This window comes from Salmo salar, chromosome ssa04, assembly GCF_905237065.1.
Source record: "Salmo salar chromosome ssa04, Ssal_v3.1, whole genome shotgun sequence".
NCBI classification, from domain to species: Eukaryota; Metazoa; Chordata; class Actinopteri; order Salmoniformes; family Salmonidae; genus Salmo; species Salmo salar.
Window position 1 is genome coordinate 41266383 of NC_059445.1, and position 12838 is coordinate 41279220.

Genomic DNA, 12838 nt, shown 5'->3' on the forward strand with positions numbered 1-12838 from the left:
CAGGACTTAATGGCAGATTTCAGCAGAAAGACCCTATTTGAAGTGTGCTGGTGTGGTTGGAGAGGGTATTTATTGTTTTACATTGAATAAGGGTCAGAGTTCGGAGGGGTCATCCTCTCATTGTTTATCTCTGTGACACACTTCCTCTGAAACAGCCGAGCGTAGGGCACATTAGGGTCATGGGACCTGGCAATGACTCATCAATAACACAGATAATCAAAACACATACATTCGCTTGAACGCAGTGGGAAAAAAACGACACCCAGAGTAAGAGTTGAGACAGTCTGTGTGAGGAAGCCTGTGGTGATCTCTCTCTGAGCTGTTCTGACTGCTTTGAGGATGTGGCTCTGAGGCTGTGGCTCTGGGGCTGTGGCTCTGAGGCTGTGGCTCTGAGGCTGTGGCTCTGGGGCTGTGGCTCTGGGGATGTGGGTCTGAGGCTGTGGCTCTGGGGCTGTGGCTGTGGGGCTGTGGCTCTGGGGCTGTGGCTCTGTGGCTGGGGCTGTGGCTCTGGGGATGTGGCTCTGGGGATGTGGGTCTGAGGATGTGGGTCTGGGGCTGTGGCTCTGGGGCTGTGGGTCTGGGGCTGTGGGTCTGGGGCTGTGGGTCTGGGGCTGTGGGTCTGGGGCTGTGGGTCTGGGGCTATGGCTCTGGGGCTGTGGCTCTGGGGCTGTGGCTCTGAGGCTGTGGCTCTGAGGCTGTGGCTCTGGGGCTGTGGCTCTGAGGCTCTGGGGCTGTGGCTCTGGGGCTGTGGCTCTGGGGCTGTGGCTCTGGGGATGTGGCTCTGAGGATGTGGCTCTGAGGATGTGGCTCTGAGGATGTGGCTCTGAGGATGTGGCTCTGGGGCTGTGGCTCTGGGGCTATGGCTCTGGGGCTGTGGCTCTGAGGCTGTGGTTGTGGGGCTGTGGCTCTGAGAATGTGGTTGTGGGGCTGTGGCTCTGAGAATGTGGCTCTGAGGCTGTGGCTCTGGGGCTATGGGTCTGGGGCTGTGGCTCTGAGGCTGTGGTTGTGGGGCTGTGGCTCTGAGGCTGTGGTTGTGGGGCTGTGGCTCTGAGAATGTGGTTGTGGGGCTGTGGCTCTGAGAATGTGGCTCTGAGGCTGTGGCTCTGGGGCTGTGGCTCTGAGGCTGTGGCTCTGAGGCTGTGGTTGTGGGTCTGTGGCTGTGGGTCTGGGGCTGTGGGTCTGGGGCTGTGGGTCTGGGGCTGTGGCTCTGGGGCTGTGGCTCTGGGGCTGTGGCTCTGAGGCTGTGGCTCTGAGGCTGTGGCTCTGGGGCTGTGGCTCTGAGGCTCTTGGGCTGTGGCTCTGGGGCTGTGGCTCTGGGGCTGTGGCTCTGGGGATGTGGCTCTGAGGATGTGGCTCTGAGGATGTGGCTCTGAGGATGTGGCTCTGAGGATGTGGCTCTGAGGATGTGGCTCTGAGGATGTGGCTCTGGGGCTGTGGCTCTGGGGCTGTGGCTCTGAGGCTGTGGTTGTGGGGCTGTGGCTCTGAGAATGTGGTTGTGGGGCTGTGGCTCTGAGAATGTGGCTCTGAGGCTGTGGCTCTGGGGCTATGGGTCTGGGGCTGTGGCTCTGAGGCTGTGGTTGTGGGGCTGTGGCTCTGAGGCTGTGGTTGTGGGGCTGTGGCTCTGAGAATGTGGTTGTGGGGCTGTGGCTCTGAGAATGTGGCTCTGAGGCTGTGGCTCTGGGGCTGTGGGTCTGGGGCTGTGGCTCTGAGGCTGTGGTTGTGGGGCTGTGGCTCTGAGGCTGTGGTTGTGGGGCTGTGGCTCTGAGAATGTGGCTCTGAGGCTGTGGCTCTGAGAATGTGGCTCTGAGGCTGTGGCTCTGAGGCTGTGGTTGTGGGGCTGTGGCTCTGAGGCTGTGGCTCTCAGTCAGTGGGTCTGAGGCTGTGTGTCTGGGGCTGTGGGTCTGAGGCTCTTGGTCTGGGGCTGTGGCTCTCAGTCAGTGGGTCTGGGGCCGTGGCTCTGGGGCCGTGGCTCTGGGGCCGTGGCTCTGGGGCCGTGGCTCTGGGGCCGTAGTAGCAGGGGCAGGGTGAGAGCAAAGTAGGGACTATTCCAGTGGACTGAAAGCTGAGGAACAGAGGGGAGAACATCCAGCTAAGTGTCAGAGAACAGAGTCAAGGACAGGCTGAGAGCTCTCAGTGGTTTGGGCTGTCCCTCTTAAGGAAGGAGAGAGGAATGTCCACGAGGGAGTTAAGCTGAAAGTGGTGAGGGTGAGGAGGGGTGTAAGCTCAATCCCCGAACCACATCTCCCCCCTCCACTCCTTCACCGTGGAGAAGGTCACAGTATCTGCAGGGAGGAATGTCTGAAACAAGAGCTGCCAAGGAAACGGATCACCTTAAAACGATTACAGGAGTATGGATATTATACTGTAGGTGAGCGTATGCACTCTGTTTTTGGGATGCTTCACTTAGAATGCACGAGTGTGCGCGCACTTCCATGTGTTTTTCGTTCTGTATTCGTGCGCGTGTTTGCATTAATGTGTGCGCGTTTGAGATCTCTGGAGGGAGTGTGTGTAACATGTCGTTATTATGAGCTCAGTTCGCTGCTAAATGAGGAGTCTCGATGATTGACACCGGTGTGTGTATTTATTGTGACTGAGTACAGATTACACACAGAAAGGATGGGCGAATCAAATCATACATATCTATACATTATATTTTGAAAGGGAATTTTATAAAAGAGGGGTTCCCGTTTTCATAACAGATCCTCAATGTGAAGACCACATTTCCCACAATCCTTTAGTTAACAAGGAACCACACAATATCCCCAAACATGTGAAAATGGTGGCATCTGAAGAGACTTCTGTATGGCAGATCTAACTACATAACCCAGGGAGGGCTTTCTGCTTTATAGAACAGGCATTTTGATATCAGTCCACATAGAAGATCAAATGGCACTCGAGCAAGACGAAAAACTGACCACCTATAATATCAACCAAATAATGAGAGGCCAGACTGGTATTTTTCCTGGTCAAAGTCCCAAGTAAAAATGGTCAGGGACCTCCTTCAGTCTGAGTGTGTGGAAGTGAGCTGCCCAGTCCAGCAGCAACAGGAAGTGGAAATGCCAGCCAGCCATACTCCAAGAGAAACACAGGAAGTAATGTAGCTGCTGACAGGAGGGGTGGAGAGACAGAGAACTGACTAAAAACCCAACTTCTGTCTGTTCAATATATAAAAGTGCTGATACGTCTCAGTCCTGCTCTCCTCCCACACGACTGACCCAGGAGGGTCACACATTGTCACTGAAGAAGATAAGGAAATGAAGGCTTGTATGACTACAGTCTGTTCTGGTCCAAACGCCTACATTACCCATAACACCTGAGGAAAGCCGAGGCCATTTTGAAACCAAAGGAAAAAGTGAGGCCGATTCGAGTCCAAACACACGTTTTCCGGGTCCGCTGAAAAAGGTGTCACCCCTCCACACCACATCATCGTATAATTCCCATGGAGTAATAATCCATGTTGCAGTCTGCCACTGGCGAAATACACCAATAGATAAGCTTTAGTCCTTGGGTTGGCATTGGCACTGACCTGTTCCTCCAATGGTATCACCAGTTTGTTTAGGACCACAGGTAAACACTGAAGCAGTGGAGGCGGAGTGAGGGTGAACTGGCCAGAGAGGCAGTCTGAGAGGCTCCAGCAGCCTATCAAAAGGGGACGATCACACTCTCCCAGAAGTTTGGTTGGGCGCGTAAAACCCGTAACTTCAGATGAGCAAAGAAGTGTAATGGGTCCTCACTGAAAGAGGTTTTGCATAAAGCTAACCTCTTGTATTATTTTCACTGCATCGAGGATCGAGAGCCCAGCAGCCTCCTACCAGCCCTCAGCACCAGGCCTGACTGATCACTTGACTGATCAGTAAGGACAGGTTGCTCAGGATGTAGGGAAGGTCATCTACAGTTAGTTCAACTTGCGGTGCTGTCACTACGCCCAGTCACTGATGGACTTCTAAGAATGGGCCCGGCTGGTGCCAGGGTCGGGGACTGTGTGGTTGTAGCAGGGTGCTGGTTGGATCCATGGGTGTGCGATGTGCTGTGTGCGTGCTGGTGTCTGTGTTGGGTGAGGGTCAGAGGTCAGGGGTCAAGGTGAATGGTGCCGGGGTTAGAAGCGTATGGTGCCAGGGCTCTTGGTCATGGTCAGAGTCTGGATGCTGGACAGGATCTTCCTCTGGTGTCCAGCCAGGGTCACTCCCAGACGCAGCAGGTCCCTGAGGACAAGGACATACTGTTAGATAAACAGACGGACAGAAGGCCTGACAGACAGGCGGACCGACAGACAGACAGACTGAGTGACTGACAGATAGGCGGACAGAGACATAGAGCTACGGTCGTAGAGTGGGACTCAACTTCAAGAGGTTTGTAAGTCAGAGAGACTCATTGTTGCGGGTGTGACCTGTGAACTTACTCAGCAGTGATCTGGGCCAGTAGCTCTACAGAGGTGAAGCCTGCCTGGAGGAAGCTGTCCTCGTAACGCTCCATCTTGATGGCCCTCAGCCACTCCCCTACGGAGCCACACGCTGAGGGGGCCGGGGGGGTCCGCTGGTCCAGCAGGGGGTGGGACGGCCTGGGGACAGGGGACACACACTCTCTCTGTCACCAGCACACCAGGGGCCTCACAGGCATGTAGCCTTGAGGGACAGGCATTTCCACAGAATGGGGGCGGGATCTAAGGCTGCATGAGTGGCAGGGAACAACAATGGCTGTTGGAGGGGGGAAGGGGGTGTGGCCCAAGCTGTGAGTGACAGGTTAGTATTCGGGGTGGGATAGGGGGAGAGAATGGGCACAGTTAGAGTGTGACAGGTCACAGCAGGACAGAGGAGGAGGGACAGTAGGAGGTTAATGTAGACTGACTCTGACAGACAGGACTGTATTCTAGGGATGAAGCAATAGAATAAAGACTGGGCTCTTTTAAGAGTATATTCTCTCCAGCTGGTGAGACAGGCATCTCCTTGTCTTTACCACAGGCTGTGTTCAATCCCACACTGGCCTTCTCTGACTCTCCACACACCCTCCACACCCAGCCCCTTGCCTAGAGATCTGTGCCCACTCACCCTGCACCCTCCTGGGCCACGATCTTCAGCGAAGCGGGGTTGCGGATCAGCTTGTCCAGGGCGCTGACGATGGCGGCGAAGCGAGGGCGGGCCGAGCGCTCCTTCTGCCAGCAGTCCAGCATCAGCTGGTGGAGGTGGGCGGGGCAGTCAGGGGGCGGCGGTAGGCGGTAGTCCTGCTCTATGGCGTTGATCACGTCCTGGTTACTCATGTCCCAGTAGGGCCTCTCCCCGAACGACATGACCTCCCACATGACGATGCCGTAGCTCCAGGCGTCGGAGGCTGAGGTGAACTTCCTGAAGGCGATGGCTTCTGGGGCGGTCCAGCGGATGGGGATCTTACCACCCTGATAGAAGAGAGGACAGGGGGGGGTCAACAACCACACACCATAACCAGATGCACTATGGGATTGGTATGAAGGAAGAACGGTAAGTCTCACCAGAGAGCTGGTGTAGGTGGGGTCTGAGGAGTTTTCCTGGAGGAAACGGGACAGGCCGAAGTCAGACACCTTACACACCAGGTTACTGTTGACCAGGATGTTGCGGGCGGCCAGGTCTCTGTGGACGTAGCTCATCTCAGACAGGTACTTCATGCCCGAAGCGATGCCACGCAGCATGCCCACCAGCTGGATGGGAGTGAACTGACCATCGTTCAACTACAGAGAGAGAGAGAGAGAGAGATGGGGAAGTTTGAATTGTAGGAGAACAAGTGGAGCGTGTGTGCGTTTGCATTTGTGTGTGTTTATGTGTAATAATAATAATAATAATTTGGTGGGGGATTATATTTGTCCTGAGTGTATTTTAACCCCCCCCCTCCAAAAAAAGTGTGAAGTAACACTCCCACTGGAGTTTTTCCCCCCTTACTAGCTCTGACTTTGCTGATATCTACTTTATTGAGGAAAAATGAAATGACTACGACTGTGACATGTGGTTGTCTCACCTCGCTATCTTCAGATGAATGCACTAACTGCTCTGGATAAGAGCGTCTGCTAAATGACTCAAATGTATATTTATGTCCCAACTCCCCCTGGGACACCCCCGGAGAGCAGGGTCACGGCCAAGTTGGTGTGTGTGTGTGTGTGTGTGTGTAAAGGACTCTCGGAGAGACAACGTGACAGGACAATAGATAGACCGACCCTAAGGAAGGAGTCGAGCGCTCCGTTCTCCATGAACTCAGTGAGGATCATGACGGGACAGGAAGCAGTGATGATGCCCTCCAGGTGGATGATGTTGGGGTGCTGGAACTGGCCCATGATGCTGGCCTCCGACAGGAAGTCCCGCCTCTGCTTGTCTGTGTAGCCGCCCTTCAGCGTCTTGATGGCCACATAGTTCTCCTTCTTCCCTGGAACCTTCAGTCTACCCCGACACACCTCCCCAAACTCCCCTACGGCCGAGCCAGGGAAATACACTTTAGGTCAAACATGATACTGCAGCACCATACCAACCAGTCTGTTTACATCATGAAAAACAAAGCGATGAGAGAGACCAACCGGCACCGATGACCTCCTCGATCTTGACAAAGGAAACATCGATCTCCTTGGCAAACTCCCGTATGGCCTCGTTAGGATCCTCGTAAGTGAAGGGGTCAATATAGACCTTGACTCCTGAGGTGAGGAGAGGAGTAGAGGGAGGGTAGGGGGAAGTCAACGACGGAACAGCCAAAGTAACAGACAGACTAAAACATGAAAAACATGACTTTGAAAATAGCTGTATGCAGTATTTCTATGTGTGTGCGTGTGTGCGTGTGTGTGTGTGTGTATGTGTGTACTCACCTTGGCCCAGGAGGTACTGGCCGTTTTTGTCACTCAGCTCTGGGTCCTTCATTCTGCTGTGTCTACTACCGAGAAGAACAGTGTGTGGGAGAGGAAGAGGGGGGGATGAGAGAAAAGGGGCGAGGGGTCGGAGAGAGAGAGAGAGAAAGAGAGAGAGAGAGAGAGAGAGAGAGAGAGAGGGGAAGAAAGAGATTGCTAGTCCAGTGACGTAACACCACTGGTTAGGGTGTGTGAGGGTTTCTTAGTGTCACAAACAAGCTCATTTAGTCTCTCTCTCGGTCTCAGAAACAATACATGACTGGTAGATGAAGTAATGCCTTGACCCTGGGCCCTCTACTGTTCTGCACATTCAGGAGCCACTCTGTGTCTGTGCCTGCTGTGATGGAGGGCTCCATTAGTGAGACTTCCTTTGGCCCAGGCCCATCCCAGTAGGACTGTACAGCCCTGTAGCTACTGGACCCCTGCTTCTCTCTCTCTCTGTCTCTCTCTAACTCTCCTCCTGGCCCAAAATAGCAATACTGTTCCACTGTTCCACCCTCATCTGGCGGTAGAACCAGGCCGACAACTGTGAGTGTGAGCGCGTGTGTGTGTGCGTGAGGGTGTACACACTGTGTACTTCTTAGTGTATGCGCAAATACACAATGTGTGTGTATGTGTGTGCACAACTCTGCATGTGTGTGTAGTGTGTGCCCCAAGGTTAGAGCTATTGTTCTCCTGTCCTGTGGAGACAGGGCTGGGACGGCTGCATCCTGTCTACCCCCACTTCTCCACCCTCTCTCTCTCTCTACCTCTCTCTACCCTCTCTCTTTACCTTTCATGCTCTCTCACCCCTTCCCTCCACCCCCCCCTCTCTCTCTCTCTACCTCTCTCTCTCCCTCTCTCTACCCCTTTCTCTCTTCACCTTTCCCGCTCTCTCTCACCCCTTCTCTCCAAACCCCCCCCCTCTCTCTTTACCTTTCCTGCTCTCTCACCGCTTCCCTCCACCCCCCCTCTTTCTCTCTACCTTTCTCTCTACCTCTCTCTCTCTATTCACCTTTCCCGCTCTCTCTCACCCCTTCTCTCCAACCCCCCCCCTCTCTCTCTACCTTTCCCACTCTCCCTTTCTCTTTCTCACTCTCTAGTTCCCTACATTCCCAGAACCTTTTTTCAGAGGGCATGTGGAGCTATTTGCTGAAACAATGAAGCCAAGGGAAAGTGTTATCATGAGCGGAATAACTTCTAGCCCCGTAAGCACAAAGTCACAAAGAGAAATGATTTGGCTCTTTGAGAGTTTCGCTCAAATATGACACAGTGTACGAAGGTAACAGTCAGCGGCTGCAAAAAGACAAAAGCATGGCAAATGTTAAGACCCAGATTTCTATTTTAGCTTTTCCCTTTTTGTAAAATTCACATTACAGTATTTCTGTCCCCATCTTGCCCGCTCTCTCTCCCCCTCCCCCAATCCTCCCTCTCTCCCTGGTTCTCACCGTATGCAAAAGACAGCCACAGTGATGACAGTGACAAGCAGCAGCATCCCCATGGCGATAAGGACACCGGTCACCAGAAGCTGGGAAGGAGAGTCATGCCCTGAGACGCAAAGAAAAAAAGGTTGTAACTAAAACAAATGTCTTAACTAATGAACTAATGTTGTAACTATAGAACTAATGTTGTAACTAATGAACTAATGTTGTAACTATAGAACTAATGTTGTAACTAATGAACTAATGTTGTAACTAATGAACTAATGTTGTAACTATAGAACTAATGTTGTAACTATAGAACTAATGTTGTAACTATAGAACTAATGTTGTAACTATAGAACTAATGTTGTAACTATAGAACTAATGTTGTAACTATAGAACTAATGTTGTAACTATAGAACTAATGTTGTAACTATAGAACTAATGTCGTAACTAATGAACTAATGTCGTAACTAATGAACTAATGTCGTAACTAATGAACTAATGTTGTAACTAATGAACTAGTTGTAACTAATGAACTAATGTTGTAACTAAAACGAATGTCTTAACTAATGAACTAATGTCGTAACTAATGAACTAATGTCGTAACTAATGAACTAATGTCGTAACTAATGAACTAATGTAACTAAAACGAATGTCTTAACTAATGAACTAATGTCATAACTAATGAACTAATGTTGTAACTAATGAACTAATGTTGTAACTAATGAACTAATGTTGTAACTAATGAACTAATGTTGTAACTAATGAACTAATGTCGTAACTAATTAACTAATGTTGTAACTAATGAACTAATGTTGTAACAAATTAACTAATGTCGTAACTAATGAATGAACGTCATAACTAATGAACTAATGTCGTAACTAATGAACTAATGTTGTAACTAATGAACTAATGTTGTAACTAATGAACTAATGTCGTAACTAATGAACTAATGTTGTAACTAATGAACTAATGTCATAACTAATGAACTAATGTCGTAACTAATGAATGAACGTCATAACTAATGAACTAATGTCGTAACTAATGAACTAATGTCGTAACTAATGAACTAATGTTGTAACTAAAACTAATGTTGTAACTAATGAACTAACCAATGAACTAATGTCGTAACTAATGAACTAATGTCGTAACTAATGAACTAATGTCGTAACTAATGAACTAATGTTGTAACTAATGAACTAATGTCGTAACTAATGAACTAATGTTGTAACTAATGAACTAATGTTGTAACAAATTAACTAATGTCGTAACTAATGAACTAATGTCGTAACTAATGAACTAATGTCGTAACTAATGAACTAATGTCGTAACTAATGAACTAATGTTGTAACTAATGAACTAATGTTGTAACTAATGAACTAATGTTGTAACTAATGAACTATGTAACTAATGAACTAATGTTGTAACTAAAACGAATGTCTTAACTAATGAACTAATGTCGTAACTAATGAACTAATGTCGTAACTAATGAACTAATGTTGTAACTAATGAACTAATGTCGTAACTAATGAACTAATGTTGTAACTAATGAACTATGTAACTAATGAACTAATGTTGTAACTAATGAACTAATGTCTTAACTAATTAACTAATGTCGTAACTAATGAATGAACGTCATAACTAATCAACTAATGTCGTAACTAATGAACTAATGTTGTAACTAAAACTAATGTTGTAACTAATGAACTAACCAATGAACTAATGTCGTAACTAATGAACTAATGTCGTAACGAATGAACTAATGTCATAACTAATGAACTAATGTTGTAACAAATTAACTAATGTCGTAACTAATGAATGAATGTCATAACTAATGAACTAATGTTGTAACTATAGAACTAATGTCGTAACAAATTAACTAATGTCGTAACTAATGAACTAATGTTGTAACTAATGAACGAATGTTGTAACTAATGAACTAATGTCGTAACTAATGAACTAATGTCGTAACAAATTAACTAATGTCATAACTAATGAACTAATGTCGTAACTAATGAACTAATGTCGTAACTAATGAACTAATGTCGTAACTAATGAATGAATGTCGTAACTAATGAATGAATGTCATAACTAATGAATGAATGTCGTAACTAATGAACTAATGTCGTAACTAATGAACTAATGTTGTAACAAATGAACTAATGTTGTAACTAATGAATGAATGTCATAACTAATGAACTAATGTTGTAACTAATGAACTAATGTTGTAACAAATGAACTAATGTCGTAACTAATGAATGAATGTCATAACTAATGAACTAATGTCGTAACTAATGAACTAATGTTGTAACTAATGTCATAACTAATGAATGAATGTCATAACTAATGAACTAATGTTGTAACTATAGAACTAATGTTGTAACTAATGAACTAATGTTGTAAGTAATGAACTAACCAATGAACTAATGTCGTAACTAATGAACTAATGTCGTAACTAATGAACTAATGTTGTAACAAATGAACTAATGTCATAACTAATGAATGAATGTCATAACTAATTAACTAATGTTGTAACTAAAACTAATGTCTTAACTAATGATCTAATGTCGTAACTAATGAACTAATGTTGTAACAAATGAACTAATGTTGTAACTAATGAACTAATGTCGTAACTAATGAACTAATGTCATAACTAATGAATGAATGTCATAACTAATGAACTAATGTCGTAACTAATGAACTAATGTCATAACTAATGAACTAATGTTGTAACTAATGAACTAATGTTGTAACTAATGAACTAATGTTGTAACTAATGAACTAATGTTGTAACTAATGAACTAATGTCGTAACTAATGAACTAATGTCGTAACTAATGAACTAATGTCGTAACTAATGAACTAATGTTGTAACGAATGAACTAATGTTTTAACTAATGAACTAATGTCATAACTAATGAACTAATGTTGTAACTAATTAACTAATGTCTTAACTAATGAACAAATGTTTTAACAAATTAACTACTGTTGTAACTAATGAACTAATGTCTTAACAAATGAACTAATGTCTTAACTAATGAACTAATGTTGTAACTAATGAACTAATGTTGTAACTAATGAATGTTGTAACTAATGAACTAATGTTGTAACTAAAACTAATGTTGTAACTAATGAACTAATGTGATTTGGCAAATTAACAAGAAGGTGGAAAGAACACACAAAAAAGGTGAAAACCCCCAGAATACTTTGTGAGCCTGGACATGGATAGGCCTCCCTGAAAGAGTGAAGCCTGGGCCTTTCCTTACCATCAGGCATGGTGCGGAAGGAGGCTGCTGGGCTGAAGCTGCCGTAGCCGGCCATGGTGCGAGCCCGGACCTGCACCTCATACTGAGTGGCCCTGCGGAGATCGCTCAGCACCACCTGGTTACTGTCACTCTCCCTGTAGCTACACAACTGCTCCTGCTCCTCACCTCGACGCTCCTGCAGGACGGAGAGAGAGAGAGGGACGGAGAGAGAGCGGGATAGAGGAAGAGAGGGATGGCGGGACGGTGGGAGAACAAAAGCAGATAAGAGCGCCAGGTTGAGCCAGTGGGAGGGAGGTCAGAGTGATGTACACAGATGTAACGGTCGACTCCCTAAGATCTGAGGTGAGTCAGAGCTAGAGTATTTAACAGTGGGAGGACAGAGCGTCTGGTCATCCTCACCGTCTCACAGTAACGTAGCTGGTACTGCAGGATGGTGTAGTGCAGCTGGGCTGGAACTGACCAGTGGAGAGTCAGACTGCTCTCTGTAGAGATACTCTTCCTGATCACAGACACCAGAACTGGAACTGCACTCAGACCAACACAAAGAAACGACATTATAAGATAAAAAAACAACATTCAATCTTCCTCTTCTAACCATACGACCCCAACCACAAACCCTTCTCTCGTCCTCTCTGTGTCTCTCTCTCACCGTCGTGACTGGTTGTGATGTTGACACTGTCGCTGGGTGCCCCCTTGCCGTTGGGCGGGGTGACCCCGTTGAGGGCCTGGATGGAGAAGGTGTATGTAGTGTGAGGCATGAGGCCCCAGACCACCACCCTGCGGCCCAGCAGGCCACGCTGAGAGGGCCGGTAGCTGACACTGTCCCCGCAGGGAGAGCAGGGGCCCCAGGGGGCCCCACACAGAGAACACTCCACAGAGTAGCTCAGGTCAGTCCGGCCACCACTGTCCTGGGGCTCGCTCCACTCTAGGGTCACCGTGGTGTCGTTAATCTGGGTGACGATGCTACGCGGGGCAGAGGGGGGTCCTGAAGGACAGGGGGGAGAGGAGAGGGTCACACACCACCTCATCAGGAAATCACTAATATTTCATCAGACAAAAGTACTAACACATTTTCTATTTGAAGGCACTTTACTGGCCCAATGTGACATAATACGGTTCCTCTGTTTCAGATTTGCATTGTCAATTAAATCGCTTGCATGCTACTCGTCATGTTCCAGATACATTTCCAGCTAGCGTTTGGAGGAGCCACCAGGGACGAGAGGCTGAGGGGGCACAGCAGGAAACAACATTGTGATGCAGAATTGAATTGGTGCTCCAATTACACACGTCTACATTTTAAATTATAATGATCAGCAG

At 47.4% G+C, this 12838-nt stretch overlaps 1 protein-coding gene across 2 annotated transcripts in view; it reads right to left on the reverse strand.

The window, feature by feature from the left end:
* Nucleotides 1-2559: 2559 nt before the first annotated feature.
* LOC106603099 (ephrin type-B receptor 4a) overlaps nucleotides 2560-12838 on the reverse strand; it is a 33124-nt gene continuing 22845 nt past the window's right edge. Inside the window, exons 6-16 of one of the 2 annotated variants that reach the window (XM_014196312.2) lie at nucleotides 12171-12506; nucleotides 11921-12045; nucleotides 11522-11696; nucleotides 8281-8380; nucleotides 6815-6876; nucleotides 6533-6646; nucleotides 6179-6426; nucleotides 5483-5698; nucleotides 5046-5389; nucleotides 4400-4558; nucleotides 2560-4202 (exon numbers count right to left, since the gene is read on the reverse strand). In XM_014196312.2, the coding sequence (XP_014051787.1) occupies nucleotides 4097-4202; nucleotides 4400-4558; nucleotides 5046-5389; nucleotides 5483-5698; nucleotides 6179-6426; nucleotides 6533-6646; nucleotides 6815-6876; nucleotides 8281-8380; nucleotides 11522-11696; nucleotides 11921-12045; nucleotides 12171-12506 (1985 nt within the window). In that variant the 3' untranslated portion in view covers nucleotides 2560-4096. Of the gene's footprint in view, nucleotides 4203-4399; nucleotides 4559-5045; nucleotides 5390-5482; nucleotides 5699-6178; nucleotides 6427-6532; nucleotides 6647-6814; nucleotides 6880-8280; nucleotides 8381-11521; nucleotides 11697-11920; nucleotides 12046-12170; nucleotides 12507-12838 lie in introns of both variants that reach the window. The other variant, XM_014196310.2, reaches the window with a different exon arrangement.